This window comes from Molothrus aeneus, chromosome 21 (assembly GCF_037042795.1).
Source record: "Molothrus aeneus isolate 106 chromosome 21, BPBGC_Maene_1.0, whole genome shotgun sequence".
Lineage (NCBI taxonomy): Eukaryota > Metazoa > Chordata > Aves > Passeriformes > Icteridae > Molothrus > Molothrus aeneus.
In genome coordinates, this window is record NC_089666.1 from 4415679 (window position 1) to 4437597 (window position 21919).

A 21919-nucleotide genomic window follows, 5' to 3' on the forward strand; every position below is an offset into this window, starting at 1 on the left:
ACAGTGCAGGCAGGTACAGAATCCCTAGAACATCTGGGGCTCTGGTGACAGAGGCAGGACCCAATCATCCTCCCAGCAGTGATGTCCCTGCAGCACAGTGCAGGCAGGTACAGAATCCCTAGAACATCTGGGGCTCTGGTGACAGAGGCAGGACCCAATCATCCTCCCAGCAGTGATGTCCCTGCAGCACAGTGCAGGCAGGTACAGAATCCCTAGAACATCTGGGGCTCTGGTGACAGAGGCAGGACCCAATCATCCTCCCAGCAGTGATGTCCCTGCAGCACAGTGCAGGCAGGTACAGAATCCCTAGAACATCTGGGGCTCTGGTGACAGAGGCAGGACCCGATCATCCTCCCAGCAGTGATGTCCCTGCAGCACAGTGCAGGCAGGTGCCAAGCACAGCACCTTCAGCTGAGAGTGGTGGGGAGGCAGAGCCTTGCCCATGTCCCCGTGGGTGTCCCTGTCAGGCTGCAGAGGCCAAGAGCAACGGGGCAGCTCCAGGCACCTCAGTACAGCAACAACTCCAACCAGCACCACTTCTTCTGTGCTAAGACCTGTACTCACTAATGGGTCAGAAATTTATGTCTTTGCTCTGTGTCCTAGCTCTTGAAACAACTAGAAAACAGGTAACAGTGCTGCCAGCACTAATAAAAGTGACAGAACTGATCTGATTCTCAGTAGCCACTTACTCTGCTGCCATTTAAGTGTATTGCAGCTGGCCCCTAAGTGTGAACTCCACAAAAGACTCACACAGCACCTCTGCCTATCATAGCTACTCAGCCTGATGAATTCCATCATTATAATTTTCCTTTTAGAGACAATTAAAAAAAAACCAAAACAGGTTACAAATTAAGTAGATATGTTATTTACCCAACCAGGTGGGTGAGCTCTGCTCTCCCAGTGACATAGCAGGTCTGAACTCAGTTCAGCACCCTAGGACCTCCCTATGCAGGAAAATACTTCTGGAAACAGCATTGTCCCAAAGCTGCATATTTAGTTCAAGCAGTTAACAACAGTTTTCCCCACCTTTTACTCAGCAACATGATAATTCACATGTTGATCACTCTGAACTCTGTAACAGACTTGAAAAAGAAATTAGAAACAATCTTTATGAACTCCTCAGCACACCGAGCAATTGAAGCCTCCCTGTAACGATGTAGGACCAAAGACAGAATATTAAAATTGTCATTAAGTGGAATGCACATGAAATGCTAAAAAGTCTTTCTGCAAATTATTTCTTGATATAATGTCATGCTGTAGAACTAAATCTTAGTACAAGGTATGAAAAAAGCCAGTTAAATCAACTTTGTTCATTTAAATATAATTTTAAAAGAACTGGCATTCATCTCTTTATTGCTCAAGGATTTTTATCAATTTCTTTAGCCCTCATTTATTTCTCTTCCCTACTCCCATGGGGCTACCATTTGACTTATTGGGAATTAATTCTTACAATTCATGAATGCTTTAAACTATTTTCAGATTAATCACCACCATCTCCACTGGTGCACCAAGGAGAGCCCCATTCCCTTCTCTGTGCTCACACAGACCAAAGGGCTCCAGCCCCTGGGCTACCAGCAGCCATTCTGCCTTATCAATTGCTCTCTCCATGGACACAGATCGTTACAGTGAGGACCAGGGGCTCCAATTAACTTTTAAAAGACTTATTTGGAGATGGGCTCCTCCTGCGGGTGGTACTTCAGTTCTAAATCTGCTCACTTCCCAGTGCAGCAGCAACATATGTGTGTGCAAACACTGCATTCTTATGGGGAAGGCAGAAAATGGAAGAAAAATTCTATTTATTTAGTTAACTTACTTCCTGTTCAATTTTCCCGCTTGTAACAACACCAGCTCCAGGCTAACAAGGTTTCCACAACTGTGTCTAAGTGGGACTGTACCTTGGTTTTGTCCAAAACACCAAATACCAGGGAAATTTGCCATGATGCACGTGAACCATGTCCTTGGACTCTGGCAGGTGTCACCCCCAGCACTGAGGCTGGCGGGAGCCATGTGGGCTTTGCTGGTAATTGGGAAAAATCTCACTGGGGATGGGAGGAGAGCAGAGGTCTGAGGAAGAAAAAGGGTTCTCCCTCCGCTAGCAGCATGCTTGATTCATGACTTGAGACACTATAAAAATCTGTAAATATTTGAAAATTGAATAATAATAAATAATTATAAATTTAAATTGAGAACCACTCCAAGTTGTAAATGCAGTTCAACAGCTGATGAACTTCTAACGCTGTAAGCAGAGAAACAGCAAAGACTGGAGGAACTGGTGATGCTGGTGTGGGAGGGAGCAACTCCCCAGCTGTGGTCCAGTAACACATCTGTCCCCCATCAGCACAGCCAGGCCCAGCAGAAGATGGGCAGAGCACTATGGACAGCACTGGAGAGGGGACACAGTGCTGCTCAACAGCCAGCACCAGCAAACTCTGTCCAGGCAAAAGCATCATTTGCAATATTGCAATTCAATTAAAAATGCTGATTTACCTTGGACTCCATCGATTGCTGGGACTCCACTGATTCCTGATTAATAGCAACTATGTACATAAATCTGGATTAACTTGCAAACCAGAGATGCTCAAACTGTCCCAGAAGCTGGGCAGGTTGGGATGCCTGTCCTAAGCCCACAGCCAGGACCATCAGCTCTTTGCAGGGCTGAAGCTTAGGACTGAGCCAGCTGTTGAGGTCAGCTTTAAGATGGGGCAACACAAGCAAGCCCAGCCCTGTCCAGGCAAAGTGAGCACTCCCAGGGAAGGAGGGCAGAGCTCACTGTGCATCCTCCAAATGGGTTCACTGACCAAGCCTGAGCTCTCTTCAACAGGCACTGCTGGAATGCCCTGCAGCAGCCTGTTCTCAGCCCTTCCTCTCTTTCAAATGAACCTCACAAATATAATCTGTTTATTTATATCAATTTAGTCCCATCAATTAATGATGACAAGGCAATTAACTAGAATGCCAGACAGTAAAAAATAACCACATAATGCCTTCTTTAGAGGAAATCTATTATGTAATTCTAATCGGTCTTCATTAACACAAAGTATTCCAGTAAAAGGTAGTAATCTAGTTATAGTCTGTGAAATATGAAGATCCACAAAGTAATTTTTCAGAATTAAGGGTATTTTTAAGTCAATAAGAAGAAAACCTGTCTGCATTTTTTCTGCAAAAAACTTTTTTGCAAAAAACTACACAACTCCATAACATAAGGTGCTGGTGCTGAGCAGGCTGTGCAGTATCACCAAAGAGGAACTAAATTCCATTCATCACCTCCCTTCCCCACAGTGTTTGGGGTCTGGATCAAGCTGAGAGCATGGCTGCACCCATTTCTTCCATCCCCCATCCAGCACTCACTGCACAGGTGCTGGCACCAGAGAAAGGAGTCTCAAACCATCAATTGTAGTGGTTTTCAAACAGCCTGACAAGCAGGTATTGTGCTGATTAGTGTTCAAATCAGTGTTCACTGATCTGTTCAGATGATACCCCACTCGCCCTAGCCATGAGCTCTCCTTCACACACTGGCTCCACAGCTGCCACGAGTGACAGGAGAATGGCACAGCATGACCTCACCTGGCTCATTCCTTCCTGATGGACTGAGCAAGTAACTTGTGCACAGAACAAAGACAACATGGTTGCTTCAGTATTTCATGTGAGACATTTCAGAATTACCAGTGTTTTAATGGTACTAACCTAATTTATCAGTTGTATATATTAAAGATTCTATTTTTAGGGAAAATGAGATGAAAAACATGACACACAATCAGCTTCACATGGAAATACACATTTTCTAATTTTAAGCCTTATTCCCCTTCAAACTTATTAATAAACTAGTAGTTGATAAGAAAGAATTAACCCCAAATATAGAAAATCCTGCAAACAAAGAACACAGACAAATATAAAAGTAGTCAACCACTTCTCCAAAACATTCCCAAGCTGTTAAGTACTCTCGACTTAAAATTTCTAATGAAGCAGCTTAAAAATCCCAAATTCCTACAGGAATGTGTTTACAATACAAACTCAATTATTGTCTTATTCTGATGCTTATCTTTTCTCACACCCTCTCAGCTCATCCTACTTTGGAATTTAATTACATTCCAGTATTTTTAGTTCAGATGAAATTACACATTTTCAGATTAATTTAGCCTAAACCAACTCTTGTTAACAGCCAATCCTTTTTCTCTCATGCCCTAATTTGTGACCCTACAATTCAGCATGAACTGCTCTTTTAAACCTTGTGTCACCCACCATAAAGCCACGCTCACTGTCCCCAAACCCAGCACAGCACCCAGCATGGCTGGGTCAAAGTTTGCCCAATTTCCTTTGATCAAAACCCTCCTTTTCCTCTTACCTCTGTTATTTTCTGAGCTGGGTTGACAGAGAACAGCCAAGGAGTGACTGTTCCCTACACACTGGTGCAGGGAAAGCGTGACCTTTTGTGATTAGTTAGAATCCAAGGACAATGTTCTCACAAGGACATTTCAGCTCAGCTGCCACAGGAGAAGCACAAGATGGGAACACGGGCCTGAAGCAGGCCCAGCACTCAGCTTCCCCCAAACCAAATCCCAGGCCATGAAGCATTCCCTGATGGACACTGATGCTTCCCACAGAAGGCGCTGCCAGCACCATGCTGGGAATCCCGGCCTCTCCCAGGCTGCCTGAATCCAAGCACGGCCTCCACAGCTTTCCTCTCACCTCCCTCCCACCACTTGTGATCTTATGCAACTGTCAAATCCTTGGCATGTTTGAAACCTACTTGTTCAGGTGCCAAGTGGAGACTCATCTAGTCCCTGCAACGAGTCAGATGCTGCAATTGTGCTAATGCCATGCAAGACTTCCACTTTCCAGAACTTCACTGTTATATTTTCTGAAAAATCCCTTTGCCAGGATTTCTTCTCCTGGGAAGCTGAGAAGCCTCAGAAAAGAATGAAAACAGTAATTATCTGATTGCTTCTCCTGTGTTTGCTGCTTTGGAATATGGTCTGGAGATCGTTTACCAACAGGTGCATGTTTGATTGGTTTCAGGTGAATTGTTTTAACTTAATGACCAATCGCCATCAGCTGTGTCAGACCCTGAGGAGTCAGTCATGAGTTTTCATTACCATTCTTGTTAAGCCTTCTGTCTGTATCCTTTCTCTTTCTTTAGTATAGTTTTAGTATAGCATTCTTTAATATATTATTAGTATCATAAAATAATAAACCAGCCTTCTGAGAACATAGAGTCAGATTCTCATCTCTCACCTCATCCTGGGGACCCTCACAAACTCAACACTTCACCAAATTTTTAATATTGGCAAGAAACTTGGATTAAATGTTAGCTCTCCTATGAACTACATAATCTGAAGAAAAAAACCCAAACCCTGCTCTTTTCATCCTTTTCATACATTACCTAGTGTGCCCTCATGTCCTTCCTAAGGGCACAACCTCCTCTCCATCCACTGCCCACTCTGGCACATCAAAACTACAACAGTGGGACTGTGCCACACATCCCCTGCTTTGGTTGGTTTCCCACCTGCACAAGCCTCTGGCTGTGACCAAATATTATCTTGGCCAGTACCAGGGATTTTGGCAAAGGCAGGTGGGCAGACTAAAGGAAGCCATAATAAATATAACAGTCCCTCCAGATCTGGGATCTGTGCAGGATTAGAAGTGACTTTTTTTATAAATTTAAGGAGTTGAGGGGATGAGAACAAGGATTGAATAGGAAAAGAAACCAGACAAGAGCAGCAGTTAGAAAAGCCTGGGAGAAAAACCAGTGGGAGAAGAGGAGGCAGAGCAAGCACACAAAGCTGCGATTATAAAATCCTCCAAATCTTTCATATCCTAAATTTAAAGCAGAGCACAAAATACTGCCCTGCTCTTGGCTAGCACTGTTCTCAAAGGCCACAGTTTATCAAAAAAAAAAGTTTGCTGCCCAATTTAGCACTGGTTGGGTCTTCTAAAGCTGTCTGGGATCACAAATGCCATTGAGCAGGGAGACAGGTCCCCATGCCACATCACCACCAGTGTTACCATCCCTGGCCTGAGGCATCTGCCTGAATACGGCAAAGTGGAATTCAGAAGCTGAACAGTGGAAGAGCCATGTTCCACCTTGGCACTGAGAGTTGGGACTGGGCACTACTTGGTGAACCCAATGTCACCTTACACATGGAGTATTTTCTTGGCAACTGGTCCAACAATGTCACCGGTTCTTAGTTGTTGACAAATCCTGTTACACAGCAAAGATTTGTATCAGAGCTTTAATTTAATTACTGTAAATAAACCCAGCAACTTGGCCCAATGGTTTCATGGGTTACCAGCCCAGCTGAGGGTCAGGATCTGTAATCCTCCTGCAGTGCTGCTCCATGTGATACCCCAGGTGACACACAGCTACAGCAGCCCCTGCTTCCAAAGATCCAGACAAAGCCTTCAGAACAACTTGGGGTTACTGCTACAGAGACACAGCCCCAGGCCTGCACCCTCACTTCAGTTCCTGACTGTACTGTGCTTCCAGGAGCAGCCCCACTGGTGCCCTGCAGTGCTGGTGCTTCCAAAGCCCTTGCAATTGTGTGCAGATCATGATTCCAGCCCATGCTGCTCTGCCATCCTGCTGTGAATGAGCTCTGTGAGGCTGTAGAGAGAACTGATGGCACCCCAGAGAAACAGGTCAAAAAGAGACTCTTGGACATGCTGCTAAAAGAGGTTTTGTCTCTCTTAAGGAAATGTGGAAAGGTTCCCACAATTATCACTTTGCTTCCTTTGCTTGCAACTGTGTAAATCAACCCCTAATACCCTGTTTACTCACTGCAACAGCATAAGAGCAAGGGGAAACACAGGAGCCCTTTAGCCAGAGAGAATTAAATAAAATAGTGGGAACATCCCACAAATACCAAAGTCAATTAATTCATTTGTTACGGGGCAAGAGTCCTGCATAATTTGTCCTCTGAGTAGTTTATTTTACCTAATTGCTTATCCAGCAAGAAGATCTCCCCTGCATGACCCATTTGCTGTGCAAGAAGCTCGACTGATGAGAAATAAATGGTCACCTTCCAGAGGGCACAGAGTGACAGCAGGGACGCTCCATATGCTGCTCTGCTCCTCAGACCCACATCCAAGCAGAGGAATGCACCCATAACCTGACACTTCATAAGGTGATGTCCAGGTTCTCCTGAGGAAACCAGGAGACCTCAGTTCCCCTTTCCAGGACCAGCAGGAGAAGGGAAGGCTGCAGATAAGGCACACCCCACTAAGGCTTTACTTCCACTGCAACCCACAGCAATGTGTTCACCACCACTCACCTTTTACAACAGCACTTAAGGCAACACAACAATTCCAGTTGTGAGGGTGGAGCTCTTTGTCAGCCACATCACCCTCTCAGCTTCTCTACTAGAGTCAGACAGAGCAGAGGCAGAACCAAAAGACTTAATGACTCACTTGAACATCCCCTGTCTGTAAACATTGCTGGGGAACAGGTGGAGCAGAGCTGTCAGACCCACAGCCACTTCAGCTGGCCAAAAGATGGAACCAGGACAGATGTTATTGGTCTCATCAAAATTTTGTAAATTGAACAGTGAAATGGAGCAGCCTTATTTATCTTAATTTAGTTTATCCTTGACATTTACAAAATAAATACAGGAATAATACTATGGGCACAATTCATTCTCACTGATGGCAGCAGGAATCACACGTGCTCTGACAAAGAACAGGGAGTGACACAGCTACTGTCTGCTGGAAGCAGAGCAGAGGGTGCCAGAGGATCCCCAAGGGATCCACCAGTACCTCTCAGCTCAACACCTCCCTGCAGCACCAAGTACATCCTTGCTGGACAGAGACAAGCAACGCTGAAAGGAGAAAGGATTGCAAGATGATGCTTGGAGATTGGCTGGGCAGCGCGTTTCGAGCCACCACCAAAGAGGCAACAGGATTTCTGTCAGGAAAGCTTCCAGCTTTCACATTCCACTGGGAGGCTTCTGATGGGCTTTTACTGATGCTTCATCTCCCTCAGAATCAATAGCAAACAATAATCCCACAGCTAGGCATAAATCATGCTGCACAACTCGGCAAATCATCACGTGGGATGCCTCCGGACGGGGCCACTTCTTTATTTCCAGAAACAGCACCATTAATGGTTTCTGCCTGCCAAGCAACAAGATTCCCACTTCACAGCACTGGAAATCTTCATCCTGCACTGAGCCCAGCCACTGCCTCCACTTACCATGGAGCAAACGTGGGCAAGGCTCATCTCAGCTGGTGGGTGTTGGTGCTGGGGACGAGCCAGGGAGGCAGAGGGGCTGCAGAGGGGCAGATGCCCACCTGCCCTGACACCAGTCCTGGGGCCACAAATCCACTCCTCACACCAGTCCCAACACACATCCAGCTGCCCAGGGCTGCAAAGAGGCTCCCAAAACCCCTTTTACCACTTGTCATCCTGGTGATGCCAACTTGAGGTGCAGCAGCCCCAGGCAGCAGACTGCACTGTCTGTTTACAGCAAACAGAGCTGCTGCAGCACGAGTCAGAAACTCAACGCTCTCACAAAGAGCAGCTCTGGAAAACCCCGGCAGCACCTTCCCTCCTGTCACTTTACATCCTGTCAGTAACTTACAGGAAACAAAACGGCCCATCAGAGTTATCCAAGGGTGTGAGACTTTAGGTACATCTGTAATTAAAACACAGACACCAAAGCTGCGAAGCAGCGCCATAAAGCAGATCATTTTACAGCTGGCTGGGCTCCCTCTGATGTACTTGAGAACCATTTTTAAGTGACATAAAGTTTAACATACCGGTACATCTGCCTACCCACCAGATTCTACACGGAATTTAAAATTTAATTATATTAAAGTATTGTTACAGTGCGCATAGCAAGAACGCCAACCAAGTGTAACTTGAGGAGAATCTTTGCCAGATTGTTGGGAATCTGTGTTTTCAGGACTAGGAAGAAAAAGGAGAAAAATTCAAACCTGAACACCTGTATCAGTGCTCTCAGCTTCATTACTGCTCACCCACCAACTGCTGCCCATTTGGGCAGAGCAGAATCACACACTTGTCCAGTGTTTCACTACAATGTCATTGCACACTTACAGCACCTGTGCCTGCCAAGCAATTACTCCTCACACCACAGCAAAAGCAAAGCCTGCTCACTGCCTACACACACTTATTCAGCACCAAAAGGAAAACCTCAGTCTGCAGGCAGCTCCTCATCCTCCAACAACCACAACACAAACCAATCTGTCCTCCCCAGGCTGAGCAGCAGATCCTCTGGGATGCCTCCAGCTGCTCTGCATACACAGGCACAAACATCCTCCCCCCAGTTCCATGTTACCAGCACATGCTGGCTAACATTCCAGTGGGCAGCTTAAATAACACTCTGCTTCTCATATAAGACATTGTCCCCATCATGAAATCAAAGCATCAACCCCTCTGCCCTGGGCTCAGGGGGCCCAATCCCTGCCAGCCCAAGATGGTCATGGTGCCTTGCTTCAGCCCTGCACTCCAACCTCAGGGCCAGGTGTCCTGGATGCAAAAGTCCTTGTCAATAAATAAAGAACCCAAATAAATAGTTTATTTTTCATCAGTTGCTATATGCAGCCATTAAGATGCAACAAGCAGTTGCTGGATGGTGTTTTTGACGCAGAGAATGTATTGGAAGAAAGAGAATATCATTAAGGGTCAATTAGGAGCAACTTAAAGGTTATTTTTGCATATCTTACCTCCTGGACAAAAGAAGGTTCTTCAGTGCCATATGAGAATATAAATTAAGTTGCAAAAATCTTTAAAATGCGACAAAGACTCATTTTGTTGCCATTTAGAACAGCCTGAAGAACAAACAGCAGGTGTTCTGCCACTCTGCAGCCTGCACATATGACCCAGGAAAGGGCAGGTCCAAGGTGGCTCCACAACAGCCATCAAGCCCTGTCCTTCATGGCCCTCTTCAATAGGAAGCACAGAATGCTGGACAATATGGAATTGTCTGCCAGGTCTGGGTGTGACCATCAGAAGCCCAGCCCAACAGCTCTTCCAGCACACTCTTTCCTCTGCTCTAGCCAGGACAAGGGCAGCTCCTCACTGAGCTGCCTCAGCCTGGGAACCCCGATTGCAGGCCCAGTACAGGGGGCTCACACACACCAAGCAGCCTCCTCAACCCTAAGATCCTCCCACATGGGATCAAGAACAGTCAGAGCCTGCCAAATACTCAATGTCAATGTTGTCCAAAGCCCCATTGTCTTCCCTGGCCTTACCCATTGACAGAAACACCTACCAAGCCTTGCTGCAGGCAGATGTGTTTGCTGAATGATTTCACTGCTTTGTTATCAGATAATTGCTTTTTGTGACTATTCCATATTTTCCAGAGTTCCTTCCTCCTCCACGGGGCAATGCTGCAGGACTCTTATGAGCCCACATAAAGAGGAGAAGGAGTCTTTGCACCCCAGCCCTGTGTGCCTGCAAAGCCAGGCAGTGGGGGCAGATGTTTGTGTGCATGGATCACCTGTGGAGCCACCATCTCTGACAGGTATCCCTCTGAGATGTGGAGAGCCCAAGGCTGGTGACCATGCACAGGGGCTGCAGAGCCACTGGTGGGCTGGAAGAGCCAACCTTCAGCCTCTGTGCCAGGTGAATCCACAACAGAAACACAGACCTCTGGCCTTGGTTATCCAAGTTGGCCAGTGACATCTTCTGCTGTGACACAGCTCTTCTGAGCTGCCAGCTGAAAACAGAGGGAAACCAGCACTCCCAGAGGACCAGCACACACCAGGCTGAGTTTGCCATGGGAAGAATTTGGAAGGAATACTTGAAGACCATTGCCTGATTCAGGCCAGGCATCTGGATGGCTCCCAGCAACTCTGCCCTTAGGTCACTTTACAATCAACACAGTGAGCTGTTAAAAGAATTCATTATTGGTGTCTCAACACCCCTGGACCACAGCAGCTAAAAATCCATACGAACGAAGGGCTCTTAAAACCATCTGTGCACTGTTTATTCTCTGCAGGGACAATAAAGAGAAGGAAATACTGAAAGCAGTGAGAAGAAAATGTTGAGAGTCATGAAATCTATAAAGTGTAAAGAGAGATGTGCCACATTTAGCAGGGACTATGTCAAGCAGCATCCTGAGCCAGGAGTGCTGACAGCACACACACGCTGCCTTCCACAGAGGAAAACAGGTCATATGTGACCCCAAACATGCCAGCAGAGCTCCCAGCAGCACGAGCAGAAAACCCAAATTTCAGCACTGCCCACAGGCAAGGTTAATGGTCCTGGATCCTATGGAGAGTACGAGCCATATGAGAGAGCAGGACCTTTGAAACATGCCTTGAAAGTCTAAACAAGGTCTCGAGAGGACTTTTATTTGCAACAAGCACAAGGGGAGAGGACAGAACTTTTGCCACCAATGACAGCTCTGGGCAGCTGCTTTTCCACAACCTCCAGCTCCCATGAGCTTCTCCTCCACAGGGAGCCTCTGTCTCATTTCCCAGCAGCCAGGACATCCTGGCAGCAGCATCCACTCATGCAGTGGGACAGCTCTCACACAGAGCACACTGGAAAGAAGGTTCGCAAGGTAATGGCCTAACACAGTGAATTAATTCCAAAGCACAATTGTTTTCAATCTTCATTTAAACCCAACCTTACCTAATCTCACTTTAACGACATAGGAAATGGAAATTCCCTTAATAATGTAAGTTATGAATATTTATTACCCTATTTTTTACCTGAAAATGGAGTAATTCAATTAATTTTACTATTAATTATTTAATACAGAATTAATATGCTGCAAGATCCTAACTTTTCTTTATGATGCTGCTGATATCCCAGATAGGGGATGTTCCTTATGCTGGACTGATGGGCAGGTAAGGCACAGGGTGTGCTTCCTGGACAAGGGACACCTGGACAGGAGGTGGGGAGACTCCAGGGACTGCACCCATCCTGCTCTCACTGTGGAGTAAGGCTGGTCCCCCCAGCAATCCCCCTGTGTCCTTTAAGGGACAGAAACACATCTGAACTGCATTCCCAGATGGAAAACTGACCTTGCAGCTTCTGAGCACAGCCAAGGCTTTTCCATTGCCTGGGGCCCACTTGTGAAATAGTGACGTCACCTCAGATCGCTCAAGAATATTTTTAAAATACCGTACAAATGCTAATGACAAAAGGCACCTGGAAACAGAGAAGCAAAGTATCTCCCTCTGGCAGAATGCTCCTGGACTCAGAAAATTGACTTTGTCATTGAAATTCCAAAGTAAATAACAATTAAGTTCTACTTGATATATAAATGTCAAGTAAATTTTTTTTTTTGTCATCGTGATTTGCATTTAAACTTGGAAATGTCAGCCACTTGGCCCTGCTGCATTAGCAGAACGCTTCCCCCGCCCCGCTGCCGGAACACCCGCTGCGGATTACCCGGCACATCATCAAATAACCAAACACCATTCCAAGGCAGCCTCAAGGTCAATGCTTGTGAGGTGTACTTGCTAATTTATGTTGATCAACTGGAGCGCTCAAAGGACTGTTGTAATAATGCTCCAGTACATTTATATCAGGGTATTCAGTCAATTGGAGTTGCTCAACAAGAAGTTTTCACCAAGAAAAGAAAGTCGTTCAAAAGAAGTCGTTCAACAAAACATTCAGAACTGCAACATGGGATATTCTGTTTGGGAAGGAGAGTATCCCATGTTAACAGAACAAAACATTCACAACCGCAAGCCTGGCTCCAAACCAGCTCGTCCCTCATTGCCAAGCTCTGCCTTAGCTCAGGGACCTGTGAGGCACCACAGCCCAGCCTGGCCTGAGACCCTCTGCAGCAGTTCCTTCACTGAGCTGGACAGCACCAAAAACCCATCACCAATATCAACCCTCTGCCCACACATCAAGTAACCAAACACCATTCCAAGGGAGCCTCAAGGTCACTGCTTGTGAGGTGTACTTGCTAATTTATGTTGATCAACTGGAGCACTCAAAGGACTGTTGTAATAATGCTCCAGTATGTTTATATCACTGTATTCAGTCAATTGGAGTTGTTCAACAAGAAGTTTCAGATTAGGGACCTTTTGCAAAGGTTTATCATAGCTCCTTCAATGGCAAGAGGGCCTCCCTTCCATGTCCATGACTAAAGCAATATCCATCCGTGCTGTAAACATGGGAAACTCTGTTTGGGAAAGAGATTAAAACATTCAGAACTGCAAATTTGGCTCCAAACCAGCTCCAAACCAGCTCGTCCCTCAGTGCCATGCTCTGCCTTAGCTCAGTGACCTGTGAGGACTCACAGCCCAGCCTGGCCTGACCCTCTGCAGCAGTTCCTTCACTGAGCTGGACAGCACCAAAACCCATCACCAATATCAAGCCTCTGCCCACAGCTGCAGCAGCAGCAGCTCCCACAGGCAGTGTCCAGCCATGCCCAGAGCCCCCATGGCATCCATCCAGCAGTGACTCCTCACAGCACACTATACATCATCATATTAGGAAACTCTGTGTGTGTCAGTGATGCAATTAATTTTTATTAATTTTGTGAGATGAAATTAGTAGCACCCACAGCAGCAAACAAAGAACAGGGAGTGTTCCAGTTCAGTGCCAAATCGATGTCATTAATTCTGTAATACCGGGAGCTCTGATTGTAGCAACTCAGCATTTAACTCTTCCAAATAATTTTTATATTAAAAAAAAATAGAAAAGTAACTGAACAATTTCAGAAGGACCTTGAACTCATGTCACAACTTTCCTTCTCCTGGGACATTCTTTCTTCCAAGTGTAAACACACAAGAGGAAGGCAAGGAAATGTGTTTGCTGCTCTCTGTGGAGAGAGCTGCAGACACAAGGAAATGTTCATCAAAAAATTATTTTCATGCATTGCCTTTAGCAAACCAAGCTCTTAAAATCAGAAGATGCTGCTACAAAAAACATTTATAATTTCCTATCTTTAATGATACCATGTAGAGCCAGACTAGTTAATGTGTTTTCTGACCCCTTAAAAGGCTTCTCTGGCAAAGGCTCAGCCAGAAATTGTTTTAAATTAATTCTGAAACTGGGATTACCAACCCAGAAAAAACTATTGCTAATATTAACTGAATTACCTGCTGTTCTGCTGCCAAGAAGAGCCTCACAGCTGCTACCAGCAGGAAAGATCCATTCAGGGCCCTTCCACCACCATGGCAGCTCCAGGTCTTGGACAATCACTGAGAAACAATTGGGTTTCCCACATCTCCTTCCCAGTGCTACACTTTTTAATACGACAAGCAAATGCATTACTTACCGATGTCACAAAAATATACAGTCTGAGGGGGAGGAAGCCCACAAAAGTAAAACAACACAGCTCTTTTGTTCCCATATTTCATGGAAAGCAGGTCCTCTGTGTGCCCCACCCGCAGCTGCACTGCAGAGGTGCAGAGAATGCCTCCAGGTCCATCCTCTCTTCAGCTGGGTGCTGTGGAACACCTGGAATCAATCTGTGCTATTTGTTAGGGTGGCACCGCTCCCCGTGTCCCACTGGGACCTCTGTTCCTGCTCATGGCAGCAGGAGGTGATGCCAAACCTGGAGCACGCAGCTCCGGGCGCCTGCGGCACCGGCCCCTGCAACGGATGATGCTGGGATGCAGGATGCTAGAACAGGCTTTTCTCTCACCTGGGTCCCAGCAGGCTCCTTCCAATGGCCCAGCCCTCTGCAATAGGAAAGGGGTGATTGGGAAAAAGAAAAACAGCAAAAGCCCAGCAAGACCAGAAAGCAAGAGTCGTTCTCTGCGTTAGTGAGACGTATGGAGCCAGAACATAGCTGAAACAGCAGGAAAACATCCACAGCCAAAACTCCATGTCTGGGTTCCCAGGGGAGCGAGAAGTTAAACATTTATGGCAGCACGAAGAAGACATGACATTTACTGAATAATAAACTGCAAACATGTCTGTTAATGCAGCTTTTTGGGACCTCTTCACCATCAAACACTTAACCTCAGCAAGGGAAACACCAGAACACAAACAAACCCCATGCCTGTCTGTGAACAGGCAGCACATGGTGGGGCTGCTGCTTTCTTATTTATTTAAAGTTAGAGGCAAGGGAGCTCTGTCAAGATAAACAGCCCACAACCTTGCTCAGAGACTTCAGATCTGCTCATCTGAAGGGATACAATTAAATCCTGAGCAATCGGGTTAAAACTTTAACCTGCCAAGACTGTAGCTGTTCCATTTTTAATCAATCTGATTTCATTCAATAAAATGCTCATTAAGGCAATTAATGAGAGTTTGGTGTCACAAGCCATCAGGCGTGACTGGGAGTTTCCACTTGGTGGTCAAGGCATTGATCAGTGAGTCAAGTCATCAGCGCGAGAGAGTCAATGTGCTGAGCAGGAGAACATTACCTGGTTTTGGGGGAGGTTGTTAGCCACTCCTCATGCTTTTCAAACGTTATTAAATAAGCTGCAATTTCCTGAAAGAGAAATGCAGAAAGAAAACAGAGTTACTTGCATGGCTGTGCTGGGAACTGGAAAGTTTTAATAACAGAGACATGGAGCCGCCTACCCCGGGGCCAGGCTGCAGCTGAAATCGGGTTTTGACTGACAGAGAGCACTCAGTAAATGTTCACATCCACGCCACCAAGGCCAGGCTTAAACAGGACAATGAAGAGATGCAAATGAGGAAAGGCATTAACATTTTTCCAGCACAGAGAATTTGCTGGTAACTGTGGTGATCACGGCATCGCCGAGAGCCCGGTATGACGTCAGGAAGCAAAGGGGAGGGTAACGACAATACGGACACAGGGAGCTAAATAAAATATTTATAAATAGAACAGCATCACTGCAGAGAGAATTACTGAATTATTAATCGTTGCCATAAAAAGCCAGCGGGTGACATCAACATAAGTCATTGCTCCCACTTGCAGGAATGATACGGGCGATTACTTCCAGATCAGAACCGATTTGTTTGCAGGAAATTATCGGCGCCAGCGACATAATTCACGACAGTGCCTGTAAACAGGCCGGAGGAACAGGACAGACATTCATCCATTTCCTGGGTACAAACCCAGGGTGGTCACAAGGTGACAACTGTCACCACACCAGCAGGGTCCCAATATCTAGAGATGGCCACAGACCTCTGAGACTGTGCTGAAAATAAGCCCTCTATGATATACTCAGAAAAATATATGGTTTTGATGGCTAACTTCCAAAAATTATCACCCAGCGCTCTCAGAAGGGCCTGCATAGCAAAAGCTGAACAAGTGAGGTCAGTGAAACTGCCTTCAATGTAGAAATGCCTCAAATCAGACCCCCAAACCACAGTCAGTATCATCTCCAGAGCCACTGCAGCAGATGTGTCCCCAGGCTGTAACTCCCAACAGCACAACACACGCCAGTGCCTGGGCTTTCCACCAGGAAAGGTGTTTTTATTATTTTTTTTTTAGTTAGCTCTATATAAGGGCTGTCGCTTACAGTACCAAAGCTAAAAACCCCCACAATGCTCTCCAACCAGCTGGCCCAAGCATCTGCTAGAGCCACAAAATGCAATTATATTACTCCCAAACGAGACGTAAAAATATCTTGTTTCCAATACTCTTGGTTTTAAGACTCATACTTAATGTCCTCTGGGCATTGCGGCGGTGCCAGATCTCCGTGTTATGTACTTTATTAGAGCTGTGTGAATGTCATATTAATGACTCCTGACCAACATGTTTACACTGCAAATAAATTCTCCTGGAATCCACTGATGCACCCCTTGTTTCCCAAGCCAGTCTCTGCAGGTTTAAGGGATCCCCATACACACAAATGACAGAGCAGCAACACAAAGCTCCAAAAACTCTTCTTTTTAATTTCTGGCTAGTGGCTAACGGCTGAATAAAACTCAGCATCCAGGAAAGCCCGTGCAGATCTCCAGCACTGACACTGATGACCTTCCGAATCCTCACAGTTTCATAGCAGCTGCACCTGAATCAGATGCAAGTGCTGAAATCTGGACACTACATGGCCAAAAAAAGTCTGAGCCCAGATTTCCAACAAGCTAAAACTACCAAAGAACTCCATAACTAAAATTCTTCAGAAAATATGGAAAAAGATCTCTGGGGTTTTTTAAAGCTAGTGCAGTAATTCCACCAAAAATGCTGCAATCAGCAGAGCTCTACTCCCAACCCATCCCACGTTATGTGTCCTCAGCTCACTATGCTACAAACCAGTGTCACCTCTTGCTGTGCAGTGAGATGAGCTCTGAAGAGACTGAGGAACACTTGGGAGTTCCTCAGCACCAGGCAAGCACCAGATAAGCAAGCGTTTACAGAAACAAGCCCCTTCAATGCCATGATGGTTTAGGGGGTTCAGATTAATCTGAGATTTTGGTCTATTCCTACTAAAATTCAACTGCTGTAAGGAGAATTAAGCCATTTTTAAATTTGTGGTGAATAAACACCTTGCTATGGCATAGAAACCCGAAGTATTTCAGGTGAAGAACTCAGCCTTACCCATGGCTCATTCACTCTGCTCCTTCCTGCCAGACCATGCTAGGCACATGTGAAAACCTAATCCCAAATCATCACTAACTGGAGGAGCTGCAGCAACAAGAGGCTCCCATGAGAGGCAGAACATGGGGCTCCACTCTGCTGGCCTGGCCCACTCATATTTGGGCAGAGGAAAGGCCAAGCTGCCAGTCAGTGCCAGATACACATCAGGGAAGGAGATGTGCTTCTCTGCTTCAAAAACCCCTTAAAAACCCCATTCCTTATATGTTCGGCTTTCTGGAACTACAACTTCATGTCAGCTCTGCAGAGGAAAATGCTCAGGTGGTTGATCAGAGGTTTGCACGAGATGCCTCTGCCCAGTGGCTCCCTGTCTACATGGGACAGGCAGGGCACAGGCAGGGCTGGGGTTCAGCAGCTGCATGGGCCAAGTACCCTGCTGCCACACCAACACCCTTTTTCCCTTTGAAAAAAGAGGAAAGAAATAGATTTATCACCAGAAGACACAAAGTCATTAAATAATTAAAAACAAAACTATGGGCACAATAAAAGCCCTCTGATAAAACCCTGCATTTTAATGCGTGTTAATTCCCCTAATGATTCTTTCTGTGTCTCACAGGGTCAAATCAATGTCCTCACAAAAAAATCCAATTATATCCCATTCATCGTATCTTTGGAGCAAAGCTATTGTTTGCTTTTGTCTCCTATCAAACCCTTTTCCCATTGCTTCTTGCCTGAGACTACAAACAAAAGACAGCATGGCACCAGCAAGGTCAGATGAGACAGAGCTGGCTCTGAAACCCTGGCTGGTCCTGGCTCCTCTGGGATTGCACAGCAAGTGACAGAAACCAAGGGATGCCTGCAGGTGACACAAACGCTCAGTCCCGTCATCAGTGAGTCCCCCCGCAGCACCAGTCAGGCCAGGTGGCACCAGGTGGACGCCAAGGCCACCCAGATTTATCTCCATGGGCAAGGGCACCACACACCATGGGCAGCAGCATTTTATCTAGGTGCCCATTTATTTTTATTTTGCACTTGCCAGTGTGTTCAGATTATTAGTGTGAATGCACCAGGGAGCCACCAGCTGGGAAGCCCAGCCAGCTGTGTGAGACAGGACACAAGCAGCTCCACCATCTCCAGACAGCTGCCACCAAGGATGTTCCCACTGCTCCCTCAGCCTCGTGCCACTGTGGCACCACTCAGCCTGGCATTCCTGGCTCAGGCACGATGGCAGAGCCACCACACGCTCCCCACCCAATGCTACGTGACTGCAGCTCCTCAGACACTTCAATATTTAATGTCAGCACGTAACAGCCCAGAGCTGTGGCACATGGGCGACCTGATCTCACCCACCATAGGGTGGATGAGAGGCAGTGCTGCAGCCAGCGGCACAGGGACAGGGACAGCAGGGAGGAAGAAGCTCCCTCAGTGCACCCAGTGCTGCCCAGCAGCTGCTGCAAAGCTGCTTGTCTTCATGCACAGGAACCAGAGAGGACATGGCCACAAAGCACGGGACAGACAGATGTGTGGTAGTTTCTGAGTCCCCTGTCGTTGGGAGGAAATGATGAATCTGACTCCATGTTCTTAGAAGGCTAATTTATTATTTTATGATCTATATTAAGTTAAAAATACTATACTAAACTATGCTAAAGAATACAGAAAGGATACAGACAGAAGTTTAAAAGATAATAATGAAAACTCGTGATTCTCTCCAGAGCCTCAACACAGCTGGCTGTGATTGGTCATTAAGTAAAAACAATTCACATGTTCGATAAACAATCTCCAACCACATTCCAAAGCAGCAAAACACAGGAGAAGCAAATGAGATAATATTGTTTTCCTTTTTCTCTGAGGCTTCTCAGCTTCCCAGGAGAGAAATCCTGGGCAAGGGGATTTTTCCAGAAAATGTGACAGTGACACTGAAGAGCAGGGATCTGGGGGTGTCAGAGAGGCTCGTGACCCATCGTGCACACAGAAAGGCTCCAACTCTGCCCTGAGCTGAAGGGTTTCCAGTGAACACACATTTTTTTGGTAGAAAAAAAGTTTAAAAACTCTGAAAAGGTCAATTAATGGGTTCCCTAAAGCCATGGACTGAGTGTTGGTTCCTTCCTCCCTGGTTCCTTCCTCCCAGCTCAATTCCCTCCAGGTCATCCTGCATCATCATAAGGTATTGGCAATTCCCACCTCACCTCACAAAATACAAAAAGACTGTAAGGGAGAAGGATTGCAGGATTCCCTAGGCCAGGCAGCTCTGGTCACCATCTGGTCTCAAAGCAACATGTAATTCATTTAAAAAAAAAAAGCAGTCTGAATTTCAAGTTATTACTTTGTATGAATTATACACACCCGAATTAATAAGCCTGGATCTATGCATGTGTTAGGAGAAAGTAGAAGAGTTTCTACTCATCCCTAGATTTAGACCACAGGGCTAATAAAGCTGCAATCTCTTAAGCGAGCACATTTATTCTCTTAGGAATTCACCACGTCCTCTCTGCTATAAAGACAAATTCCAGCCCATCACTTCCTTATCATCCTTCTGCTCTGAAATGAAAATAAAAATTCATGTTGACTGTGGACCATCTTCTCAGTGGGATTGAGCCATTTTCGTTTTCAACCCATACCCACTCTTAAAGCTATTAATATTCTGAATATCCCAACTACAAACTGCTCCAAACACCACACAGAGCAGGCTCACACCACCTTCTTCAGCATCATGGGAACAAAAATCAAAATCCCCCAGCATTCACTCAGTTGTTTGGCCTAAATCAGCAACACTATAAAGGGATATTGCTCATGAGCTGGGTGAGACAAGGAGCAGGAGAAAGGCAAAGTGAGCCCACGAGTGTCCAGCAGGGACAGGAGGGACATGGCAGGGTCAGGTGCCTGCAGGCTGCCAACACCTGTCAGTGACAGAGCACTCCTGCACCAGAATGCTTCACTGCCATTTCAGGCAGCACTTGGTTTGGTCTTGAGGCATCACCTGTCTGCAACTCCTCAAAGCAGAAACATTGATTGGCCTATGCTGAGGCTGAGAAGGGCATAAAGCTCAGTTATTGCTGCTGTTTTGCTGACAATCTGTGTCAGCAGTACAAGCTATGCCTGGGGTCAGAGGTTGCCCAGGGCTGCCCAGCCAGAGCACGTGTCAGGCCAGACTTGCACAGATTTGGTTTTCCAACTCATGCCATCAATTTCCTGCCAGCTGCAGAGGCATTTATTCATACCTGTGAAAATACCACAGACCCTTGCTCTGTTGCCCTAATGGATGAAACCCCCACCATTTTGGGGCCCGAAGGTGTTGTATTCCCTTGGTTTGCAGAGAGCAGGCCCATATGACCGTGTTCACAGGGGTCCGAGGATGAGGGAAGAGACGAGGATCTGACTCCATGTTTCAGAAGGCTTGATTTATTATTTTATGATATATATTACATTAAAACTATACTAAAAGAATAGAAGAAAGGATTTCATCAGAAGGCTAGCTAAGAATAGAAAAAGAAAGAATGGTAACAAAGGCTTGTGGCTTGGACTCTCTGTCCGAGCCAGCTGGGCTGTGATTGGCCATTAATTAGAAACAACCACATGAGCCCAATCCCAGATGCACCTGTTGCATTCCACAGCAGCAGATAACCATTGTTTACATTTTGTTCCTGAGGCCTCTCAGCTTCTCAGGAGAAAAAATCCTAAGGAAAGGATTTTTCATAAAATGTGTCTGTGACAGCCCACAGCCTGCAGCTGTCCCCCTTACCCAGCTAGAGCTCACCTCTGCAGGAAAAGGCCTGAGGGCAGCCCTGCAGCATGTCTGGTGCCACAGGACAGTAAAGCCACCAAGTGGGAAATGCTTCTGGTTTGGGAGATACTCGCCTTGGTTCCCTGCATGGCAGTGAGCAGCAGGATTGCAGGAGGGGGGATGTTTTCATTAATATTGGTGTCTCACCAACCATCTGCTAAAGGTCCACACTATTAATTTAACAGGAAAAAAATGGAATAGATTGCTCTACAGTTTTCAATTAAAGTACATGATGTCTTCAAACTGCAATCTTAATTAGATATTATAGGGTGACATTTAGGAAATCCTGAGCTGTGATGGCTGATCAAGTCATCTGACTGCAATGGTGTTCTGCAGCACTGCTGGGGCCTCATGCACCCAGCACCCTCAGGAGAGCTGTCTGCCCTCAGATTCCAGTGCTGGAGCAGCCCTGACAAACTCCTGGGGTTAAAGGACCACAATGGTGAAAAACAAAAAACCAGCTGCAAATCGAAGTGGACACAATCCCAAAGAAAACTTATGGAAAGGGGGAGAAGAAAGGGAAAAAAGTACACAAAGTGAAAAAAAAATGGAAAAGTAGCAAATGGACAACTCAAAAACTATTTTCAGGGTTAAACCTAGTATGAAAAAAATAGATTTGGACAAGAAATAATTTTCTCTAAAACACATGAAAAGGAGAAGGAAAGAAACCCAATCAAGAGCACAAGCAGTGGCTAACAGGCACAGGAGCTGAACAAGATCTGCTCAGCTCCTTCAGCTGCCAAACACATGGACA

The 21919-nt window shown here is 46.0% G+C and overlaps 1 protein-coding gene across 6 annotated transcripts in view; it reads right to left on the reverse strand.

Moving 5' to 3' along the window:
* CAMTA1 (calmodulin binding transcription activator 1) overlaps positions 1–21919 on the reverse strand; it is a 248518-nt gene that overhangs the window by 170041 nt on the left and 56558 nt on the right. For 5 of the 6 annotated variants that reach the window (XM_066564158.1, XM_066564157.1, XM_066564159.1 and 2 more), the window contains exon 1: positions 15301–15364. Coding sequence is in view for 1 of the 6 variants with exons in the window: in XM_066564162.1 (XP_066420259.1) it covers positions 15301–15368 (68 nt within the window). In the remaining 5 variants the exon portion in view is untranslated. Of the gene's footprint in view, positions 1–15300; positions 15369–21919 lie in introns of those variants that run through there. The other variant, XM_066564162.1, reaches the window with a different exon arrangement.